The sequence below is a fragment of the Onychostruthus taczanowskii genome, unplaced genomic scaffold (genome assembly GCF_017590055.1).
Source record: "Onychostruthus taczanowskii isolate IOZ18803 unplaced genomic scaffold, ASM1759005v1 scaffold65, whole genome shotgun sequence".
In the NCBI taxonomy this organism is placed as follows: Eukaryota; Metazoa; Chordata; class Aves; order Passeriformes; family Passeridae; genus Onychostruthus; species Onychostruthus taczanowskii.
Window position 1 is genome coordinate 2,892,390 of NW_024504233.1, and position 25,178 is coordinate 2,917,567.

General features: G+C 38.9%; 2 protein-coding genes across 3 annotated transcripts in view; one reads left to right on the forward strand and one right to left on the reverse strand.

Moving 5' to 3' along the window:
* The window catches only part of KCNT2 (potassium sodium-activated channel subfamily T member 2), a 115,401-nt gene extending 104,451 nt beyond the window's left edge, over window positions 1–10,950 (forward strand). For both annotated transcript variants that reach the window (XM_041420768.1, XM_041420769.1), the window contains 3 exons: window positions 5,120–5,420; window positions 7,303–7,387; window positions 7,729–10,950. In XM_041420768.1, the coding sequence (XP_041276702.1) occupies window positions 5,120–5,420; window positions 7,303–7,387; window positions 7,729–7,840 (498 nt within the window). In that variant the 3' untranslated portion in view covers window positions 7,841–10,950. The remainder of the gene's footprint in view (window positions 1–5,119; window positions 5,421–7,302; window positions 7,388–7,728) is intronic.
* A 4,359-nt stretch (window positions 10,951–15,309) lies between these two features.
* Window positions 15,310–24,298, reverse strand: LOC121344583 (beta-1,3-galactosyltransferase 2-like). Its single transcript, XM_041420703.1, has 2 exons — window positions 24,256–24,298; window positions 15,310–16,184 (listed from the first exon to the last, which is right to left on the reverse strand). Exons 1-2 carry the CDS (start codon window positions 24,296–24,298, stop codon window positions 15,310–15,312), a joined length of 918 nt encoding a protein of 305 aa, XP_041276637.1.
* Window positions 24,299–25,178: the final 880 nt, after the last annotated feature.

A 25,178-nucleotide genomic window follows, 5' to 3' on the forward strand; every position in this document is an offset into this window, starting at 1 on the left:
CAGATTTCCACAAAACAGAGGACATACCAGATTTTAAGAATTCATTAAATAAGGATAAAATAAAATTCATGGCAATGCTTTATTCTCACATTCAGGGCTGGCTATTTAACTTCAGCTCCAAAAAAAAAAAAAAAAAAAAAAAAAAAAAAAGAGGAGTTCTGCTATTACTTCCTATCAACTTTCACAAGTAATCTCACAAAGAATTTGAGTTAAATCAGGTAGAGGATTAAGGAAGGGCGGATGGAGAAACCTCGTAGTTGAATTTTCCAATTGTCAGGTGTTGGACAAATGTGGAAGAATGTCACTCCTCCTTTATTAAGTGAAGAAAATGCAGTTGTTGATCTTTCTAAGCTGAAGTCTCTGAATGCAGACCTTTAGGGGTATTTTCACACAAATACTTGTGCAATTTCGTTTAGTGAGTCAGAATTTGTACAACCTTTCCCCTCTAGAGAGGGGCAGGGAAATCTCCCCTCACCTACCTATTCCCCAGAATACAAAAGAGCAATATCTTGCCCTGCATCTGTGGCCTTTATGGACAGAGACCTACAAACACAGAGATGCTGAAAGCCCTAATCTTTCTGCAAAGTGTTTATTTTGAAGTAAAAGGAATTTTTTACTTGTTTCACTAATGAAATATTAACATGGGTTATCATTTTATCTTCTCAATGCATTAAGCCAGAAGAATGTCATTGGGTAAGATCTTTAAAATGGAAATAAGAGAAAAGTAGTTCACTCTTTTTACTCAGGAACTATGAACTTATAGCCATAAATTTGAAGGTTTATAACTCAGAGAAGATTCAACATGATGATCAATTTGAGTTTAAACAGACATAAGAAGCCAAATTTGTACTGCACATACCTGGATGCTGTCAGGTAATAACATGGATAACTTGAGTCATGTGGACAAAATATGCCAATATATTTAATATGTACAGTTAAATAATATTTAATAGGTACAGTTTATCCTTTGGCACTCCCTTTTTCACTATGCAAATGAGAAGTTTTCACTTCACTGACAGATACTCATAACTTCTTTAAAAATAAAGCAAGTTTTTAGTGACTGAGTAACTAAATAAGAAGTGAATCTAGCCTGCCTCTCAATGACTATCACACCTATGACCCAAACCATTTCCACTACACTCAAAAGTATAAAAAAGAGATACGAAATCTTTTTTCATTACCTGTATGGCTGCTTTTCTGTGGCTCCTGTTTAATAGTCCATATTTGTTTCTTTAGATTCACTTCTGTTTAAATTGTCTTTTGTTTTCCTTTTCCCCTTCCTTTGTCAGTCACGAGAAATGGCTTCACAAGTAAGTATTTGCTTATTGCCTGCCTGTTTCTGGGTGTCCTGGTTGAAGCAAGCCTCACATAGTCACACAGCTGCTGGCTTGCTTGTTCTCCCCAAGGTGGGATGGGGAGAATACTGAGAGGCTGAAAGGGAGAACTCTCTTAGGCTCAGGTAAAGGCAGTTCGATAACTTACATGAAAGCTGTGTGTGAAATCAAAACAAAGAGTTTGTTCACACTTCTGATGGGCAGGGGGTGTTTGGCCATCTCCAGGAAAGCAGAGCTCCATCAAGCATACCATTCCTTCATCTTTCTGCAGCTGTTCCTGCAGAACAAAGCACCCTGGATAAGGGATCATTTGGGATCAGGTGTCCTGGCTGTGTCCCCTCCTACCTCCTTGTGCTCTCCCAGACCACTTGCTGCTGGGATGAGTGAGAAGCAGAAAATGCTTTGGCTCGGTGTAAGCCCCACTCAGCACTAACAAAACCATCCCCATTATTAACACATTATCATCACAAATCCAAAACACAGTCCCATGCAAACTGCTGTGAAGAAATGTAACTCAATCCCAGCCAGAAACTGTACATTAGGGTCAATTGTGGGAGTAAAATCCTCAGAGCAAATGGAACTGTGCAATGGATCATCCTTGAGTAAATGGATCTTAAAGCAACACTGTTCTGGACACAAACAGCTTTAAAATCTGAAAGCTGACAGACTGGGAATTTCAAAGATGCCCTGTGGAATTCTGGTTCCTTTTGTGCCTGCTCCTGTTGAATTCTGAAGGTAAAAAATCATCTTTAAAGTGAAAAGGTCATGTGGTGAAAGCCTTAAGTTTACAGACATTAAATGCTAGTGGAGCAAAATTCCCAAGTTTATCACAAAAGGAAAATATGGCTGTACTTAAGAAGGGTTTAGACAGCTTTTGGAGCAGAAAAGCATTTCTAGAGCCCTGGATGCAAGTAGCATTGTTTCAGAGCAGTAAAATTTACTACAGAACTTGCCGTAAGGTAAAAAATAAGGCACTGCTTCAGAATGGAACAGCTGGAACTACACCTTCAAACTATTTCACGTCTTCCACGCAGCTCCTAGGGAGCAGCAAGGTAAAGGAGCAAAAATCTGAAGTTAATCAGTGTTTGGTGTAATCAGCACAGATAGGTCAATTAACATCATGTCAAATATGTACACTGGTGTGTCTGTGACTACATTCCCATTCCTGCCATGTGTTGACCAGCCTAATGTTTAGATTTTAGGGCATGAAACATTCTATTAGAGCATCATGCCTGAGTAGGTCACAGCTGTCTGGCAGCACAAGTGAGCAATCACACCCTTCAGGGCACACAGTGGGATATGTGAGACAGGAACCTGCCTTTAAAAAACGAACAGCAAACAAAACCAAGGGTTTAAAGGCAAGTGTGTCACTCCTGTTAAAGGCACAGGAGTGACACCACGTCATCTGTTATGCTTCTCATGCATTTACCTACTATGAAACAAGAAAATGAAATTCAATGAAAACAATCAAGCCTCAAAGTAATGATAGTTTACAAATATTTTTTAATTAAGTTCAAGACTGGTTAAAACAGAGGGGGACACACAGAAGTATTTTGCACTGGAATTTTAGCTTCTGTGTGTTTAATAGCTGCCACTGGCAGGTACATTTTCATGTTATTTTGAAAGGCAATTTGGGCTTTGATTTTGCTTTGTCTTTAAAGCTGAATTTCTTCCTCTTACTTACAGCAAAGGGCCATTCTGCACAGCTTTCTCAACAGGCAGGATAAAAACTTCATCATTGCTGAAGTAAATATTTAGCTTTATCACCTTCCTTTGTGCTTTCAGCTCACCTATGCCAGTGTTTCAAAACTTCAAGCTAAGGATTTACAGATTAACAGAACCAAAATACTTGTTCTTTCACTTGGCCTCTCCCATTTAATCTCTGGCTCAAGAAGCGATTTACCCTCCTGTAGTGATGATGATTGGTCTCTGCCTTTACACTACTGCTGCCAGCAAGCCTGGCTATTTGTTTTGTCAAGAGCTTGGCAAGGAAAACTGCCAATGCAGGCAGGAAGAAAGGCAAAACAAGACCATCCTCTACACTCAGTATCCAATTTGTTCCTACCAAATAGCTCCTTCCTACCCACAAGCAGCACCTTTTCCTATGGAATGTACTTTGCCTGCCTTAGTCCTTGCTGTAAAATACCCACAAACCCAAAATGACAGTCTAAGAAGCACCAAAATCAAACTGCATTCCTGTTCAAAGGGACTCAGGTTCTCTCTTCTTCCTGAACCTCAGCGGAGTAAATTATAAAACTTCAAAAAATCAGGTTGTTCACAAAAAAAGAAAAATAAATCCCTTTTCTATTGCAGACTAAGCTAAAGAGCCTCAATAAATTAGCTGGTCTTTACTTGAGGCTTATTGCAAGATCCTAGTCTAGAATATTAAAAATATGGTTTTACTTGAAGTGCTACAAGACAAACATCTGTCGTGTTCTTTTTAATTATGGGGTTTGATTGGGCTTGTTTGTTGCTTTTTTCTTTTACACAGATAAAAGCTAGTTTATTTAAAAGTGAAAAATACAAGTATCTTTCACAGTGTATCCAGCTTACTCATATCAAATACTGTTTTATGGACCCCAGAAACCTCACAGATTCTGTGGTGAGTCTCTTACAGAAAGGCTGTATTCTACTGATCAGGTCAACAGAATCTTGCTTTCAGATTTCATGTTAGTGGGAAAAGGACATTCAGTAGCTCCTCTGTTAAATTTGCTTTATTTGCTGATCACTACCAGCATATTCTGTTTGAAAGGTTTCACATAAGCTCTGCCTGTTCATTTACATCATATTTTTTTTATACTTCATGTATTTATTTTAAACACTCACCATATTGAAATCGGTGACCAGTAACTTGGTAATGTGCTTGTACAGACACCAGCAAGGACTTTGCTATTCCAGTGTCAATAAAAAACATTCAAATAGCACAAGAGGAACTCAGGATTGCTAAGGAAGGGGTTTTGAAACTAGAAATTAATCTACTCATTAAATCCAAAGTACACATTGAAAAAATTTATCTTAACAAAAGTTATCTTTTGAAATATTTCCTCTTATGTTCCCTAGGAATTTTTGTATGTTAGAAATGCACAGTCCATACACCTGTTTCCATAAGGAAAACACAGGAACAGAGCAACAACATTTTGGCTCTTAATTATGGGGGGGATTTGTCTCTACATGAGTAATATCACTATTCTTTATGGTAGGAATCAATTACTGCTTTCAAGAGGTGCCCTGAATCACACTGAAGGTTACTGCATCCTAATTTCATGTGTGCTGGAAGGTCAGGAAGACCTGGAAATTTGAACCACAGTTAACAGGCATGTTCTACCTGTGGTCTTAAGAGAGCACTGAAAACAGTGCAGCTAAAGTTGAACCATTACTTGATGAATCCACAATACACATGTAAAAAGCAGTTACACAACTTAGATTTCTGAAAATATGCAGACTGGGAAGAAAGTTACTCAGAACTAATTCCTAGATTCAGGAAGGGCAATATCAGAAGGCTGAATTTGCTCTTCTCAGAATCCCAGTGCAATTGGGCATAAAGTAACACTTATCTGCTTGTGGAGTTGATAAAGCATTTATATTACAAATGAGCTTTTTACATGAGAAGTCAAAGCCTAGTAAAGGGTGCCCAGTTCAGGAACACTTGCTAAGTACAAAGAGCTGAATCCCCTCAGCTCCATTGCAGCCAAACCCCATGTCCAACTGCACTGTCGGAAAGAGAACATCTTCATCTGCTTCCATCTAATACAGCCCTTCATCTCTCTTGTCGTTTCCCTTTCAAGTCTCAAATCTCCATCAGCGTGGAGGAATGGGAGGACACCAAAGACACCAAAGAGCAGTTCAGCTGCCGCGGGAATCACCGGAACTCAACATCCAGCGACCAGTCCGACCACCCGCTGCTGCGGAGGAAGAGCATGCAGTGGGCACGGCGCCTGAGCAGGAGGGCCCCCAGGCACTCTGCTAAAACTGCTGAGAAGATCAACCAGCAGAGAATGAACCTCTACAGGAGGTCAGAAAGGCAGGAGCTCGCTGAACTCGTGAAGAACAGAATGAAGCACCTGGGCCTTTCTCCAGCAGGATACGGTACCACTACACAGTACTTTAATAGCAACATTAGCATGGTGCAAGGTGAACTTATTTGTAAGAAATGATGGAGCCAAAACCAAAGTACTAAGTTTATGATAGTACTTTTTGTTTTGTTAGTTTAGGTTTGGGTTGTTTGGTTTATTTTTTCATTTATCTAGAGTAACTTGGAGTATTTTTAATGCATTATATTATCACCCCTTCCTATGCTGAGATGGAAGGCTCGTAAGGTAGCATGTCAGTCACATATATATTTAGTAGATGATATGTGTATGCTGAATTTATAAACATTCCCCAGTCATTGAACAGCTGCACCATATTTCCACAAAGCTCTCGAAATAAAGATTAAGACAGGGCTGTTGTGAAGTGCACTCATATGTCAAGGCAGGGAGTTGTTCATATGTGAGGGATATTGCCTTTTCCCCACAATTTTCAAAAATAATGCCAAATTATCATATGAAAGTCATTTTTAGAAAGCATGTTTCACTAGGTCTTTGGATGCCATTTTTATCCATCAAATCATTCTCCAGCAAGGCTGATGTCAGGTTGCTTTTTAGTTTGTAGGATTGTTTGGGGGTTTTTTAAGCTATGGACAAGAGCTCTGCAACACTTTTTAACACGTGCACCACAGCTGCCTGGGTTGCTTTTCTGTGTCCTTGGCCCTGTAGCGTGTTGGGTGGAAACCCCAGGACCATGGGTTCTAATTTTCTAGAAACACCAGGAATTTCTAGATATGTAAATACAGGCTCTTTGTTCCACACCCCATCTGAATAATTTCTATGCCTTCTTTCTTAGATGTTTCTATTCAACTCTCTGCACAAAGATTCAGGGCTAAATATTTTCCAGGGGTTTCACAGGCCACAATAACATTTGATCAAACAGAAAAAAAATCTTTTGTAAATTTAAGTCATATTTATATTAATAACAAGAAAACTTGGTTGCATTCCTGCTTTTCTTTTCAAATCCTAGTTAAAAGCCAAAAGTAAATACTCACTTCATTACTCAAATTTAGGACTATTAGTTACCATCCACAAAGCAGCAAAGTTTTGATAGTTAAATGCTTTACCTGATTACATTTATCGGTTTCTGAGTTACACATTTTCCTAAAAAGCTGGAGAGGATTTAACACAGAAGCACTGCCTCTCCTTCTGCCTCTTCTCTTTAATCTGATAAGATTAAAACCAGTCTCACTGCAGCCGCCCAAGGAGTGTGCCAAGAGAAAATGCTACAAAAGATATTGCAATGGCAGCTACCAAAGTGTAGCTTAAACCTTAAAAATAAAAATTATCAGCCTTCATTCCAACCCGTCATTAGGAGAACACTTAAAAATGCAAGAGACATACCAGTTTCCATTTATACAGCCTTCACATTTCAAGCCCTTGGCACAGGTGATAAAAGGGAAGTGCTTCCTAGATAAATAGAAAAAGGGAAAAAACGGTTTATGTTGACCAAATCTGGAAATGGATGAGAATGCCATACACCTGCATTTAACCTTGGTCATCACTTGAACTTGATGCCAGCCAAGCACAGGAGTCCCTGCTCACCAGAAACTTACCTAAGCTGCAGGACAGATATAAATCACACTGAAATTGGGTTACATTCAAATTGCTATGACTGAAAAAAACCGGAAGATTTTTAAAACATTAGAAAACAGGATGGTTTTACAGCTGATAACTCAAAAGATAACCTGATAATGTCAGGTAGTTTCAGTATGAGTACAGTTGAAAAGAAATTGCTAAACTTACTTGAAATCAGTCTGACACCAGACACTTTTTTGCAGCTCTATGCTCTAAGAACTTTCATCAAATTAATGTGTCAGTAATGTTTCTCACTATTCATTTTTAAATGTAATTGATTTGATATTTTTTTCCCTGTCCTCTAGATGAAATGAATGATCATCAGAACACCCTTTCCTACATCCTGATCAACCCTTCTCCAGATACAAGATTAGAGCTGAATGATATAGTGTAAGTTAAAGCACACACATAAAAAAATAGTCACCAGACCTGCAAAAAAACCCAAAAAATGAGACTTATATTTAAAGAAACATCTAATTATACTACATATGTATATACATAAAATACACATATAAATATATAATACATATATTTGTAATATTATTATCTTGTCATTCTCCTCTTACTCTGAATTTTAAATTGAAAAAATCTAACCAAAGCTACCACAGGAACTAAACCAAGCTCCTTCAAAGTCTAAGTCTTGCTCAGGTTTTTTCAACATTACAGCTGTGTGCACTTACCCTGGCTTTGCAGCACGTTGTTTTAGTAACAGCTGTGATTTCTTTTTGCAGATACTTGATCCGACCTGATCCATTGACTTATGTTCCAAATGCTGGACCCAGCCGAAAGGACAGCTTCTGCAATACAGTGGGACAGGACACCAGGGAGGAGACACAACTTTGATATGTAACTCACCCCAAAATTCAGAGACAGTTTTATACACATGTTGTTTCCACTAACCATTTTGCAAACTGAGTGGTATATTTTATTCAGATTTTGGAAACAAAATGACGGTGGGTAAGTGACCAAATGCAGAAATGTGGTGCCTAGAAACTCTGATTTCAGGGATTGTCAGGTCTGTGGCCTGTTCAGTATGGAAGTTGAACTTTGTCAGCCTAACAGAATGATGACACCTGTTGCTATTTAACCCACATGAACAAATGTCAGATGCCACCATGTTTTGCTTAGATGCTCCTAAGCATATTTAGGTGGCAGCATGTCAGTGACTGAGCTTCTGACCAATGTCAGATTATCTGATGCCCATAGAGAGATGCCTGATTTGTAGTAGCAAATATGTTAATACCTAAAGCTGCCAACAAGGCTTTGTGTGTCAAGAATTCAGTCTTTGAAATAATTTTCAGTCTCAGCCTGTCACCCATTTTTATTAGCACAGATTAGTTTCAGTCCCATTTTAGCCTCCAGGACCTGTGTTTTTGTTCCTTGGGTTTACACAGACCAGGTTGAATGACACAGCCTGGTCACACTGCAGAGGTTGACATTGAGACACCTCAATGACAAAAGAGCCCAGCTGCAGCAAAGTCCCTCTCATCTCACACAGGCAGCTCTCCCAACACTGGCAGAAAATGGGGATGTTACTGTGTGAAGCTGCATACAGTGGTAGCTCAGGTGAAACACAGCCCTTTGAACCTTGGTGGGTTTTTCTATAGAAACCTGAGTAGATTATAACGCAGAAGTGGGAGCATCCCTCCAGGGAATGATTCCTACAACAAGCCCTTGACATTTTCATGACTATGCCAGAACTACAGTTTGTCCCGAGCATTTCATGCCTAGTCATCCAGATTACCCAAAAGTGACACGTTTTTACATGAAATTATCTATCTCATTAAAGATTAAAGACATTTATAATCCATTCCACAAAATTAATGTAATTCCTCATAGTGTGAAAAAGCATTATGGATCTAAAACCTCTGCCTTGGCATGATGTACACAAGAAAACATCTGCTTGTATGAGAAGCAACTACAATTGATCAAGCTTTCTACAGAATTAAGCATGTCTGCCCATGATCTTCCAAGATTATTGTCACAAATGGGGAAGAACATACTTGAGGTTTTAAACCCCCTTCTGTTGCAAGTGTCCACATAGAACCAAGTAATTTTGCATAGTCTAATATGGAAAAAAATTATTATTCTCTGAACTCCCTTGATATCCTATTTGTAAAAAAAAAAAAAAAGAAATAGTCAAAACTGTTTATATTCTCTTCTATATTAATTGCTAGAAGTACATTCTATTTCTGAAACAGAAACCACAACCAAGTTGCCCAGTAAGCAGCTCCTGGGTGTGAGTGCGTTTATCAGCATTGTAAGGATATTGAAATCAAGTCACGTTCATATTAGGAATGACAGCAAATGTGCTTTTACTTCCTGCCTTCCTCTTAATGATTCCAAGGTTTAACAATTCAGTGGTTCTGCTTAGAGTCCATTATTGTTCAGTGCTTTTCCACACTTGAGACATTCACTAGTTTATTCACAGATAAAGTATTTCAAATGGGCACTGTGGGAAGCATAGAAACAATTGAAACAGCTGCACAGACCGAAGTCTACATTTTTTCAGAAAGAAAAAGAAACACTGTATGGTACAAGATCTTGTCCAAGACCTGTCATAGAAGTTACCCAGAAGAGTTTGCATGTGCAGTGTGAATAACTTTTCTATTTTTAATACCTTCAGGGAGAAGACTCTATTCCAGTTGAATATTTTTTTAAAAAATACAAGTTTCTTAAAAATGTTAATTCCAAAATATTAGAAAGATCTGTTGTTGCATACTGAAGGCTTCTCTAATGGAGTCTCAAGGAGGCAGAGAGGCTTCCAGAACCATGGCTATCCTCCAGCAAGCTAGCTGGATACTCTGCTTTTAGCCTGAGTCACAGTTCACAGGAATTCCTGCGTGTAGAGCACACACCACTGATTTAAGGACTCTCTGCCAAAAGGATCCATAGCGAGGGCTTGAGTCCTCACATTTAACAGCCCATAAAACAGCAGAAACAAGCAGTCAGGTGTGTCCATTTGCCCACTTAACTCAGCAGAATTGCTGCTCAGCTAGATTGGAATAGTGGCATCTAATGTGACCTGGTATTTCTCCAAGCTTAATGAATTTCTAATTGCTCATTAGCCCCAGAAGATTTGCTAAAGCAAATACAAAGACAGCTGGAGACACTTGGAATCCCTAAAATGAATGCAAGGCAATCTTTATGAACCAAACACTTAGTTCTCTTCAAAATCTGCTGGAAGGCAAACAAGGTAGTAAAAACTAACAACAGCTTCTGATGAAGCAGAAGTTCTAATAACCCATGAATAATGTACCACAAAGTTCAGCCATTCAGAATAATGCTGTCTTTCATGTTGAAAGCAGAACAGGTTTGCTTCCTCTGGAATATCTTCACAGACAGACTGCATTCTAGTGGGATTTCGATCTTCCAAGACCAGCCTAAGCACCACAACATTAACCCTGAATGAGACAGTATGCACAGTCCCTCAGTGGCCAGGGAGGTGATTCTTTAATGGTCATCCTACAGGCAATCTTATGTTCACACACTTCCTTCTCATCATGATTGTCAGAAATGTAACACAAGCCTAACTGGACTGGAGACCAGACTGAGGAACAGGAGTCTCAAGGCTCAGTGCTGGAGAAGGGATGATGAAGTTCTGCAATGATCAGGGTCAAATGACTGTTTGAACAGAGGGGTTTGAACAGGCAACAGTTCACTCAGTAGAGAGAGAAATGTGGAGCTGTGAAAAAAAGATTATTTCTATCTGTGCTACCTGTATGTATTTTTCCTCCTGGCTCACTTCTATCAACAACCCAAAGATGGCCCTCTTCCCCAGCACTGCCTTAGCACAGCCCAAGCAGTTTGGTACCCAGAGTCACAGACCCAGAGAGGGAAGTGCTAGCTGATAATAATTGCTTCATTCTCAAGGGAATCTCCAGCAAAGCCAGACCTAAATATGAAAATGTGTTACCTAGTCTGCAATAAAAACGTCACAAGAACTCTTTCAATGGCATGCAGTGTGTTTCCTTAACTGTTTCACTCCAATTCCACAACACATGTGAATTCACATATAAAGTAAAAAGCATAAAGTCCTTGACTTTTTAAAACCTGCAGTGGAATAAATTATTGAAGTTGTGACATTTTGTCTCAGAAATTAAAAGAGCAGTTGTTTCCCAGCATAGAATTTTTCTCTCTCACAAACAACTTTATACCACAACTACACTTTAACAACTTCCAAGTACACAAGTGCGTGTCACTGAATATTACACTGCTTTATTTAGCCATGCACCAAAAAAAGCTAAAGAACAAATAAATGTTATGCTTCGGCAGTGGAGGAAAACTGAAACGACATCAAATGCAGCAGAGGTAACACACAATTCTCTAGCTTCTAGAGAGTTAAGGCTGAAAGCAATCATTCTGTAATTTTGGAACAGTGACATGAGATTTTGCAGCATTGAATTCTGCTTGATATCCAACAGAAACCAGCCACTAAAATCTGGAAATGAATTAATAACATGAAGCAGCTCTATGCAGGTACATCAATTTGTACATCAAGGTTATAAAAATACTTCTTCAAGGCAGTGCTATATAAAAAACTAAGTGCTATATAAAAAACTAACTAGTTATAAAACTATGCAATATGCATAAAATATGGTTGCATATTCTTGATATTCCATTAGAAGCAACCCTACCCACCTTGAAACAGATGTACAATGAATAAATGTCTAAAGAGCAGCGCTTCAAAATTTCAGCCACTGTTCCGTGTGCTTGGTACAGAATATGCAATGCAGTGATACAGGAAAAGAGTTAATAATTCATATTAAATTATGAGAGATGACCCAGATTTTGTTTCTTTTCATTTTCTAAAGTTAATTGAAAATATTAATGATAATATTGTTATATACTTAATTATTACCTCCACTGCCCATGCAAGGATGTCAGTAATGGTAATTCAACACAAATATAAACTCCTAAAAAGCTTAAAAAGGCAAATATTTCTACTTCATTGAGTAAAAAAAAAAAAAAAAAAATTAAATTAAAATTCCTGTGAACTAAATTTTCTACAAAATCTAAAATTTAAACTGTTTTGCTGTTATGATTTGGAACTGGCCCATTCCAACCAGCAGAGAGGCTGGGAGGCAAAGTATGGAAATGAAAGAGTAAGTACTACTTCATGTGCACGAGGTATCTCAGACAAACTGGGGCATCCTGAATGGGAATGCAGAAGCACAGGGCTCTAGTACCTTTAAAGCATGCAGGTACAACATTTATGATTTGACTAATCACTAATACCCACAACACCAATTACTGATCATAGGAAAACTTCTCTAGATCACTTCTCCTATTTCTTGTATCCTTTCACCAGAATGGGCTGGCTAATGAACTGGTTCATTTTGCTGGCAAGTCTATATAGCTTTTAATAGCTTGGGGTTTGGTATTTTTTCCTGCCAGGAGTTATAAACTCTCACTGCTTCCATAACTGTACATTATGGGGCAGACTCTACAGACTCCAAACAAAAGCGAGGAATTAGTGTCTTTACAGCCTTTTATTTGTACAGCTGGCAAGTCTCTGTTAATGAATGTTAATGATTTTGCTGCTTGTGCTCTCAGGTTCAGGCTGTGATGAAGCCTCTATTACCTTATCTTACACAATCATGGGATCATTAGAGTTGGAAAATGCCTCCAAGATCATTTAGTCCAGCCTTTCACCAAGTACCTCCATGCCAACTAAACCACTGCACTGAATGCCACATGCCACATCCTGTCATTTCTTGGGATACCTCCAGTAATGGTGACTCCATGACTTTCCCTGGGCAGCCTGTTCAAATGCTTGACAGCTCTTTCCATGAAGAAATTATTTCTGATGGCCAGCCTAAACCTTCCCTGGTGCAGCCTGAGGCCATTTCCTCTCATCCTGTCTCTGATTGCCTGGCAGAAGAAACCAAGCACCTTTCTATAACCTCCTTTCAGGCAGTTGTAGAACATGATACAGTCTCGCCTGAGCCTCCTTTCCTCCAGGCTCCTCATCACACATGTGCTCCAGGCCCTTCACCAGCTGGGTTGTCCTTCTCTGTCCTTCTCACTGGAGCATCTCAAAGTCTTCCTTGGACTGTGGGGCTCAGATCTGGACATAGGATTTGAGGCGTGGCCTCCCCAGTGCTGGGTACAGAGGGCCAATCCCTTCCCTGGTCCTGCTGGCCACGCTATCCCTGATAAAAGCCAGGATGCCCTTGGCCACCTTGGCACAGCTGGCTCTTGGTCAGCTGCTCTCAGCCAGCACCCCAAAGTCCTTTTCTGCTGGGCCCCATCTTCAGTAATTACTGAATAACCAGGAGAACTTTATTGCCATCCAGGTAATAAGAGTGTGGGGGTTGAGTTTGTTTGGTTTTGCTCACCTTCATGGGTTGTTACTGCACAACCATACATGACATGATGCTCCCCACCCAGTAAAGGGAATAGATTTCAGAGTTGAGTTCATTGCATTGTTTAATGTAAGCTAAAGTTGTCAGCTACACAAGTGATGCCTTAAGTTTCAGTTTTCATGTTTTTCAGATTCTGTGCTACCTAGGATGTAGCTCTTGAGCTTCATATTAAGTGTTAGTAAGTTCTCTTCACAAGGTAGGTAGACAAAACAATCCCTTTCCAGCTTGAAACCAAGGACAACCATTACAATTTTCAGGCCCAAAAGGTATAAACAATGGAGAACTGAAGAGAGGAACAAGGAGGAAGGAACTTTATAACCTGAAGCTGTAATTGGACAATTAACCCCAATATGCTAATGAACCAAAACTTATAAAAGCAAGAGACCTTGTGACCAGTCATCCATTTTTGTGACCATTTTGGGTCCATCTTGGGTGTAGCCCTTGGGCAGGCTCTTTGCTGCCCAAGGTGTATCCATTGAGGCCTTTTAATAAATTCCTACTTTATTCCTTTAGCTCTGTCTGCAGGCTCTTGTGCTGCCCAAGGTATATCCATTGAGGCCTTTTAATAAATTCCTACTTGATTCCTTTAGCTCTGTCTAGTCTCTGTTCCAGGTTCAGCCTCTCTAGGCATCACAAGATGTCATGGCTTCTGTCAAGTAATCAACATATTATGTCCAAAAAGACTAATTTTTTAAACACAACTTCCTGTAAAACTTTTAAAATTTTAGAAAATATTGGGAGACCTCAGGGCCAGTAAAGCCCTGAGGGAGTGTTGTCCTTGCTAGCTGTATCTTTCCCGAGATAAATGCAAAAAGGTCTTCAAAGTCCAGATGAATAGCTACCCATTTGACATAGAAAAATTGTCCTGTGTAGATATTAGACGAGTAATAATATTCCTTAATCAAAAGTTTAAGACCAATATCCCGTTAGGGAGACATGCATTGTGTTCAGTGGCTGCACCCAGGTTCCCACTGCCTGTCAGTCCTGGGTGGAATGGAGCTGCAAACAGAACACAGAAAGATTGCACTGCAGGATTCAGGGGTTTCTTCATGAAACACCATAATGTACATTTATAAATGACATTGGGGATGCATATAATGTATACTCACTTTCTCACTGAAGTGTTTGGTGTTCATGTGATTGACATTTTGATTCCCACGTGCATCGGATAGGAATTTGGACTGAAACTTTTATCTTCTGAGGTTAGTAAGCATCATCTTATTTTTTACTTAACTATGAGAATATTTTGTACACAACTGAATGCCCTAAAATATAATTTATTATATCACTAACAGGCTAGTCCATCAGCATTTAATTTTCCTCTTTTTATTACATCTCCATGATAACAAATACGTGTTATCTTGTGTGTGAGGTTTTCTTTGTATATACGATCACAGAGAGTAGTAGCCACTGTGGGCGCTGAGATCTGGGAAATGCTAATGTTAGATTTTCTGAAGAAGCAGTTTCTGCCCACATTTCTGGCACTAATTCCTCAGCACAGGATATCTTGTATGCTTTCTTCTTCAGTCACACTGGAATGCCACATGAGTACGTTTAATGGTACATAGACAAATTACATCAAAGCAGTATAAAATTAACACATGAACTTATTAGTTTTTAATGAAAGAACAGGTTTCATTGCATCGTCTTTGCTTTTTCTTCAGTAGGGTTGATATGGTCTCTTGCTGGCTTTAAAAATTAATTTATGCTTCATCCAAAACTAAATAAGGTAAATCAGTATTCACTCAACAGAGAAAGGCTTCTTTATGGAGGAAAAATCCTTTGAATTCAACCTAATACAAAACCTAGGCACCTGATTCAGGATGTCCATGGACCTCAAAAGTTATCATTACACAGATATTCTTTTCCTACTAAGAAAACATCTGCTGCTTTGCCCATTGCCTAAGAAAGTTCCTAGGCTGCTCCAGGATGGACCTTTGTCTTCTAACATTTGTCTTTGTTCTCTTGCAGTGCTTCCCAATAAAGTATGTGCTCATGTGGCTCAATGTGATGAGATGTAATTAATTTACTGTACGCACAAGGAGAAAATGGGACCTTGTGTATGTTAAACACTGCATAAGGAGGTGGTACTATTTCTACACCCTTTGCATTAAGACAAAACCCTACGTAAACATCTTCCAAATGTATAAATTTAATCATTTTAGAAGCATCTACAATTTTTGCAGCCAGGTCTCCAGAAAAGACATAGCCAGTTCCTGAACAGAAAGGGTGGTATCTGTTATCTGGGAATTCTTCTTCTGATATGTACCACTTACTGGCTTTATTCCGAATAGGGCTGTGCCCTGTCATTAAATGGCCAGTGAAATAATTCTGTGTGGGAGGCGGGAGAGGCCTGAGGAGCTTTTCAATCAGGTACATCGTGTTGACAAAAACATCAGTGTCTGTCTTCATAGCAAACCTCGCGCCACTGCAGTAGGACGCCACCCAGCTCATGCCCATCAGAGTTTTAAGAGTTAAGTTGTTGTAAGTGTCCAGGAAGCCCTGTTGGATAATGTCGTGATACTGCTGGCTTTCCCTCAGCAGAACGTCCCCACTGGCCCCCTCGGTCTCGCTGCCAAGCATGAACAGCCGAACAATGTCAGCGCCTGGAACCGCGGCTTCGCTCCCCCAGCTCTTCCGGATGGCGCTTCTGCGCTGGACTTCTGCTGCTGTTGTTGATATCAGCAACACCAAGAAAGGTGTTCTGTCTTTACACTTCTCTGCTTCATTAATAATGAATGCAGATGACTGTGTTGGAGTGGGGGTGGCTTTGTTTCCAGATTGCTCATTTTCAGGTGGTAGTTCTCTGTTTTCTTTCCCTGAGATTTGTTTGAAATTTGTAAATATTTTTCCAAGTAAACTCTTTTCACTTTCCATGTGAAGATCATCACGTTTAGGTAGAGCAGCAAGGTGATGAGAAGTATAAAAATAGGAAATCAGATATATTGCTGTAAAAGAGACGAAAACCAGCAAAAGACTTCTCTTGGTGCATTCCATGGGAGAGAAGAATCCACTACAGTAGCTCATGTTGGCAGCTGTGACAGGATGCACAAGAAGTGCAGATATTTTGCCAGAAGAGCAGCTAATTTGTAATTGTTTTCCTCTGTGACACAAAGACAAAACCCACCTTCAGGCTTCTGATTCTTCAGGACTCCTTTCAGTTTGTTAATATTAAAAGAATCCTATTGTTTCATTTTAAAATAAATTGCAAAAATTTTTATCAAAGACAAAAAAAAAATTAAAATTTCTTTAATAAATTTTGAGGCTTTTCTTCCTAAGAAAAATACAGTATGATAGAAACAGTAAGAAATAAATGAAACTAAATAAATACACTGTTAAAAGCAGTAATTTCATCAGAGAGAACAGAAATTATTCAGATCTATATTTAAATATTGAAATAGATATGAAATATAAAGACATTTTGACTTCCTGTAGGCTTTACAAAAAGTTATCACATAATTGAATCATCCAAAGTTAATGAAATATTATGATTGATTATGGATTCATAGCATTAGAGGCTATTATGATAAATCAAAAATTTAATGCATGGCTGAAAGTGATTTTCTAGGCTCTATAAAACATTAATGCAGACAGACTCTGAGATGAAGTGCCCCTTGCCAGCCACTATCTCTGTAAAGAATGCCTGAAACAACCGTCCTAATCTAGATCCACATATTTCAAATGGCTTCAGCTGAATGATCCCATCCTCCCAGACTGCAGACAGGTAAAGTATAAATACTGGATCTGTGCACATACTGTAGCTTTGGGTAGTTCTTTGTGATTTCCATAATAGCCAGTTTCATATTTTGGCTTCATTCAATGAAACAATACAGAAGTTTATCTAAGCCTTGGAGATGCTCCACAGTTTTTATGGAGAAGAAGACAATCACATCTATCCCTCACACCACGAACTGCTAACACCCAAGAATGCCACCTGAAGAGAAGGGCAAGTTAATTGTTTTCAAGTGCTTGTCTGGTCTCTACGTGTATTTGAAAGGGAGAAGCAAAAGTATAGTAAATCAGGATTTTTTTTCAGATTTGTTGTGCCAGGACACTGTTTAGCAGATGCAATGTGTAGCTCACAATCAAAGAGCAAAATTAAACACTTCTTACCATCATCTTTGAAACTGTAGATTCATCCCAGTCATACAAGCATGTGGGGTTTTTTGGTAGATTCTTTAGTAGTTTCTTGCTGCTTCACAAAGAAATGACAGATTTAGGAGGACTGAAATAATCAGGAATCCTACCTCTGTTCCCATGGAGAATCTGAGGACAAGCTCACAGGTTCTTGACTTCCTGTTTTAAGTCTTTTCCAGAGGAATTGTGTATTAACACAACAGAAAATGCAGCAGGACATTCATCTTTCTATTTGATAAGTTTAAAAATACTTTGTCACTTGTAGCAATGAACAGACAGCCTATAAAAAGAGATTGGATTTAATAATTTTAGAATATGCAACAGAATGCAAAGTAAAAAATTAATTTATGCTCAACTGTAATTTAATCTGAGTAAAATTGATACTGTATAATTGAAATGTAAATAATGTGTGGTGGCTAACCTGTGGCCAACATCCAAACACTCACCCACATGCTCACCCCACTTTTCCTCAGGGGGACAAGAGGAGAAAATAGGATGAAAGAGTTCATGGGTCAAGGTAAAAGACAGGAAGATCACTCACTGCATACCATCTAGGACAGAACAAAGCTGTCCATGATGAATTTAAATGTATTGCTATTTAAAATACATTTGGGTAGTGAGAAACAGAAACACAAAACCCAGTAGCTCCTCCCCATCTTTTCCTGGGCTCAGCTCAACTTCTTTTCCTGCCCCTCCAGCAGCAGAAGGGGGTTGGGGTTTAAGGTCCCTCCCTATTCCTCCTCCTGTTCAAAGAAATCTGCTCCAGTGAGAGCTCTCCAAGGAATGTCCAGCTGCTGGAGGTTGAGAGAAGAAGGGCATAAGGATATTCTGTGATAAACTGGTCAGCAGTCTAATGCAGCTCACATGTACCACACACCTGTAAAACATTAAGAAGACAGCAAGTAATAGCTTAGCTCTAACCATCTTCCTTCTTAGGTTTTTAGCTCTTTAGAAACTGTGTATTTTGGCATCATAACATATTAAATACCCAGGATCCAAAAAACAAAGTAATGTAAGAAAGATCATGGTCACTATGACATCAGAAGTCAAGAGGCATTTTTCTGTACCAATTAACTGCTTTACTGTTCTTTGAAATACAAGAATTTCGTCACATGAAAATAAAAGAGCAGAAGGTCATTTTCAATGTTCTAAGTGTACTTCTGTACTGCAGGTTTCTTGATGAATCTAAAACTATTTTGTCAAAGTGTTTGACTTCTGTTTGTTTTGACAGTGCAATTCCATTAGATGAAATTCTAAGTCCACTGTGGAAAGAACAGAAACTTCAGAGAAGACTTTTCTCATAGGCAGATAGAATATTTATTGTTTCAATTTGATTTATTACAAGATTAGTAGAATATCCATGCTGCTAAAGAGAAAGATTACCTATGTCTTCAAAAATAGTTATAGTTTATCTTGATTATAACTTCTTAAAAATGCCAAGAAGCTCTCAAAATACAATACTCCTATTAAATTTTTTCACAGAAAAAAGAACAATACTTTAGAAATAAATACTTACCCACAATAATTACCCATACCATTAAACCAAAACAACTGTAATTATGAAAATTATTTTTCTAAAACCAATTTTGTAGCAAAATGCTGTGTATATTAGGTTGCCTTGGGATACACTGATTATTCAAATGCATACACATTCAACTACATTCAGATTTTAACATTACTTCATATGTGCTAAACTCCCCCCACATAATTAGGTGTTATTAAAATAATAAAAAGGAAGAAGATGACTGAAAAGGAGCAGAGAAAAGCAGGAAAGGCATTAGAAAAAGTAAAATTAATATGGTACTGTTTCTTAACACTCCTGTTTATATTATCTTTTCCTTATTTATTAGAAAAAGACAGATTTGGGATCTCATGTGTGAAGATTTACCTCACAATGTTCTAATTCTGCCCTACCCCATCACAGATTTTGGAAGAATATAAAACTAAGAAAGCATAGCCCTCACATCATAGCAATGCTTTGATATTTTCCCAAATTCTCAAAGCAATGAGTTTTGAAGTGCAGGCCATTGAAGGTGCTCCCACAAATGGCAAATGTCTAAGTAATCTTCTGAGGAAATGCTAGGTGTGTTTGAAGGCTGCCGGAAAGCACGAGATATGGCTGATTTAACCCCAAACCGCCAGCCGGAAAACACATCACAGCATCTCTGCTACTTAGCCTTGGCTTGGTTAAACCAGCTTTTAGGCAGATTGGGGAAATGTCCATGGAAGGCTAAGCTGGGAGTGGGGAGGAGCAGGAGATGCACCCACCTGGGCTGGAGGCAGCGTGTCCTGGAGAGGAGCTCCAGCAGGGCTCTGCCGTGTCCTGCCACCCCTTGGCTCAGCACACACTCACCTGTGCTTGGGAAGAGCAGGCTGTGCAAAGTCCCAGCCCCACCTCCTGCAGGCTGTCTAGGGGCTCCCAGGGCCAGCCCTGGATCTGTGAGATGAACCTGTAACTGTTCCACCCCTCATTTTTGAACCTCTGTTGAATTTCAATCCCACGTGCCGCAGTATTTGGAGGATTAAGTTGGGCATCACAGTGACACTTGCTCTCGGTGGTTGTAAAGAGAAGCAGAGATGTTGCAGTTTCTGTCTGTACTAGTTTGTTATTGGGTTATGGGTGAAAAAAAGCTGTCTTGAAACCACCCAAGGAGAAGAGAGCTGCTTGTGCTCCCTCTTACCTGCACCCTTTGGCTTCCCAGAGAACCCAGGCAGCCCTTTTCTGGTTTACACATAGGAGGTCATCTAAATGTGTGCTGCTGAGGTGTGACATGGGTTGGTGCTGGAGACAAGAGAGTGAGGAAGTAAAATTGTCTTGATATGTGCTGTTGGAAAGATCTACATACAGTTTTTCAAAACTTAAAATAAGATTTTTATGAGTAAAAGACATGGTCTGTGATCCTTAAAACCACTGCCTGTTACAATGATTACAGCAATTTGCACAGCAAAGGGCTTAATTAACTGTGAAGAGAATCAAGCACTTTGCATAAAGCACCGAAGAAGTACATTAATAACAATTGCACATATTTAAGGAGCATATGGAATTAATTTAAGAAATGTATAAAGTATTTATCTGCTAGTGTAGTGTAAAATCTTTGGATATGTCCTTTTCTGATTCAAATTACATCTAGACTGAGGTAATCTCATCCAAATGCTAATTTTAAAGAGGAATAGCACCTTTTCTTCCCCACTGGAATATTAATAATTTAAAAAAAACCCCAAATATGTGAAAAATTGAAGAAGAATTTTAGGTTCTTTTTTTCTTTACATAAGGTGCATGTTGGATTTAAAAATAATCTCCAAAGAGAAGTGAACAGCAACACCGATCCTAGAATTTGCTTGTCTCTATATAATTTTTTATAAAAAAAATTATAATTTTTTTTTATTCTGCTATATAATTTTTTTTCTTAAAGTACATACAGAAATATGGCTGCCATATAATTAATCACATATAAACAGCACAATTCCCTCTCTGCTTTTATGGGAGTGAAGTGCAATAAAGCTTGTCATGGGACAAAAGGGGACACACTGCAAGAAGCCAAGAATTTCTTGTTAGTCTAACAAAAATGTCCTGTCAGAAAACAGCTATTAGTTTAATTTGTTATCAGCAAAGGGGGGAATGAAGAAGGAAAAGTAGTTCTACCTGCAGTCCCTGGTATCTCCCTCTCTTCTCTCATGTCACATTCACCTTCTTTAATGCCCCTCAGGTGGGCTCCTATGGGTCAGTGGCACCAGCTTTTCTCAAGGAGATGGACAAGGAGAGGAGTTTGTGGCAAGCTGCCAGTGCCCCACAGTCTCTACCAGAAAGAACATCCTGATACTGATGGCAGTGCCTTTGCTATCCAAGAACCCAGGAGTGCTAATTTCCACGTGGTTTGCAAGACAACACTTTCCCCTTTCTTGGTTCTCAGTTGCATGTCAAGCCTGATTTTATTACACATGGTGTGTTGACCGTGGTTATTTCCTCCTTGTGTTTGACTAAATGACAATGACTGGATCCAGCTTTATGCAGCTGCCAACTGTGCAGCTATTCTCATTGCAGTGAGTAATTAGCTATTGGTCACACTTTTCCTCGGTTATCATCCCATATCTACATTGCTCTACACTTCTATTTCAGGGCCATAAAAACATACTCAGAATAGCATACTCAAAATAGCAGAAATAAAGACAGGTAACTAGCAAGTGTTGGGCCACATGGTTGTGGAAAGTGAAAGTAGTTGAGTAACAGAAGTAATTCACTACACAAATTGCTGTTCCAGCTTTAAAGAGCTAGAAAAAAGTTCAGCCCTTATCCTGTTAACTGACCTGATCACACAGTATCCATGTGAACTATAAACTATATATAACTATGTACTTGAGAGCATAGCACAGAGAATAATCTAATAATGCTACAGCAATTTGCTATCTCGTTTATCTTTTTTGCTATCTCGTTTATCTTTTTCCTTTATCTATAATTAACTGTTATTAACATGTAGATAAGGCAGTGTGAAAAATTCAGTTCAAGATCTGGAATCAGCAAGGAGAGAGTTTATATTTTAACACAAAGAAAAGGTAGCTTAGACAGAGGATGGAAACAGATTCAATATTTGTTTGCTGCTGCTGTGTCTGGATTCTTAACTAAATTTATCATGGGCACAAGAACCAGAACTGCATCACTTTTCTTTATTAACTTCAGTACTTGGCTAGGTTTTTATTGGAACAGGAATAAATTAGAATAGCTACTTGTATTAGAGATGTTTAGCTAATTTATATTTTATAATTAAAAGTTCTGACAATAAGGAGTTACTTAGATCAGTTACAACAAAAATTAACATAAATTTAATTATGGATGTTTATGTATGGATAGTTCATAAACAACTCGTCTGCAGGATTAGTGTCTTCTAATGCCTTATGTGGAGCCCTATAAAAGCTGCAGGATGCTGGAGTCTTTCTTGCCTCATCTATTGCTTAATCATGAACTTCTGTAATTTAATTCAGCTAAAAATAACATTTATAAAGTTTCATTATTTGCTAGAACACGAGCTCCTAGTTTTGTCTGTACAGGGGGACGTGCACATGTAAAGTTCTGAGTGTTTCTGTTCATCTGCCCCGGCAGTAATTCAATTCTTTCACTGCAGGGACAGGGAATACTCCTGCACCAGTGGGACCGTGTGTGTCCCATGTTCTTCAGTGCATGGACTCACCACAGGATGTCAGGACACAGGACCAGGAACAGCACAACCCCCTTGGCTGGGAAAGGCACTGAACCATCCCTCCCCTCTCCTGGGCAGGGTGCTGCCTTCATCTCCCTGTGGGTGCTGCCGCATATTTTAATGTCACTCTTATGCATCAGGCATGAGCAATGAATGCTCCTCAGATCTCCAGGAGATGAAATCAAACCTTGTTTGACTGTTCTGACTCAGAGGTGAGTTTAGGGGAGTTGGGGAGAAGCTGGCAGCCTTTCCCACACGGTTGCTGCTGTGAGCATGAGCAGAGGCACTACACAGAGACCCTGAGAAATCCCCCCAGTGAAAACACAGGCTCCAGTGGATTTTTGGGTGCTCTGAGGAGAGATTGGAGATTAGTCGAGACTTTCAGTTGTGACTGTGTACATCTGAATTCCAGTCCATGTGCTGCTGTACTTGGTAAATAATTTCACTATCTAAAGATCCACTGTATTTCAAGGAGACAGAAGGTGGTGCTGACCACTGGAGCTCCCAGGGCTGTTGAGAGCTACCTGATCCAGGCACAGGTTTCACCATCTGTATTTTTAGGTTTGTGGTTCTTTTCTAAACCTTTAAAGATAAGCTGCCATAAATGAGGGGAGAAATCATCTTCATTCAGGTTTGAAATGAAAAAAAAGTAAAGAATTATATCTTACTGAGGAAACTATGCCATGAATTCCACACAGATTAAATCCTCATTTTTAGGCAATTCCAAAGAAATACCAGCATAGTGATCCACTTACCTCTCATTATCTAACTTGGCCAAAGACATCTGCAAATCCAGATGCAAAGGTGTCTGGTCCTCTGGCATAACTGTTTCAAAAGCACATCATCACGTTTCATTTCTAAAATAATGAGAAGATGCAAAGAGCAGGGTTAAATAATATTTAAAATCACCTTTACTTTCCTAAGTGGGAATATCTAAACAATACTCTTCCTGACAAATCCTTCACCTTTCTGCTGGACCCCCAGGGATTTACTCCCAGTCCTGACAGTCAAGAAGGATTCATTTAGGAGATATTTAGCAAATTGTCATAATTTGCCACTGTCAGGCAGATGCACTGTCTCATTTGGACAGGTTTCAGCAAAATGGGCCATACAAGGGCAAAATTTTGGTATGCAAAAGGTACTTCAAACCAAGAACTTCTTACAAGTATTCTTAAAACCCAAAATACTTTATGAGAGGATTTTCAAAAGAAAGTCTGGGAAGGAAGATTTTTCTCGTATTATGACTTGGCATTACAAGGGGAAGTATGATTTTGTACTGTCTTAAATTCTCCATTAAAAATAAGCATGCACTGAAATGATCATATTACTCATACTGGACTGAAGGATGAATATAGACAGGACTCACTTTTCTGGCACTCCTGCAAATGTTCAGGTTACACGGTAACCTGAAGAGTTTTCACTGCAATGAAACACTCCACAGGCTGTACTTCGGTTATGCATAATTACTTTAAAGTTTACATAAATAGTTTAAAGTATTTGTATGCATTAGTTCAAAGAGGAACTAATAATTATTCTGTGGGTGTAACTGGTATTCCTGTACCGTGCCTCAGTCTCTGCTGGGCCTGCAGATGGTGCTGCGACATCGCTGATAGGGGTGGTGGACATGAGGATAGTCACTTCTGTCTGTAACGTGAGCCCAGCTCACCTTACAGAGCAGTCATAAAATCTATGTTATCAGTCTCCATAAAGCCAGCTGGAAGTACCAGTTCAGGTTTATTGGAAGAATGTCTGGTTTACAGCATCTGAGTTTGCCTCCTTATTGTCCACGACAGCCAAATCATTATTTCCTACAACAGATTCCCCTGAAAATACTCCACTGTAATAAAATAAGAGATTCTTTTATATTCCTGTATAAAAAAGGATATTTAAATTGTCATTTTAGTCTGGTACCTAAACAAACATTACTTTTATGTCAGCAGTCTTTAAAAAAGTAGCCTTGTTGCTACAAATTCTTAGAATGTGTCATGCAGTCTTTACAGTACATACTTTTGAGCACTTTAAACATCAAAAGCAGAACAAGAAAGTAAATTTGGAGTATTTACCAATAAACTTCATTAGTTCAGAATTAATTTATGCATAAACTATGCCAAGAGAAAATTCATGTGTCTTCTGTATTAAACAATGGGTTGTGATGACTGAGCTGATTGCATTGAAAGATTTCATGGCTATTTTTGGTTCAAAAGAAATTTCACTGCCTGTGGACAGAGTTCCTGAGTTAGAAAACTCAATTTTCAAAATCTCTTTACAAAGCTTGAAGAAAGTGTACATTCCTGGTCATTAAGGAGACCATTATACTTAACATAAGGAGATATTTTTCAGTTCTTTGATCACCTCTCAGGCTGGATTCTGGAATTAAGAATAAGATACCTTTTTCCTTATGGCATGGTATTTACAATGGTATTTACAGTGGAGTCGCATCCTGGCACAGTTTCATGGGATCCTCTTGAGTAGGTTGGAATTCAC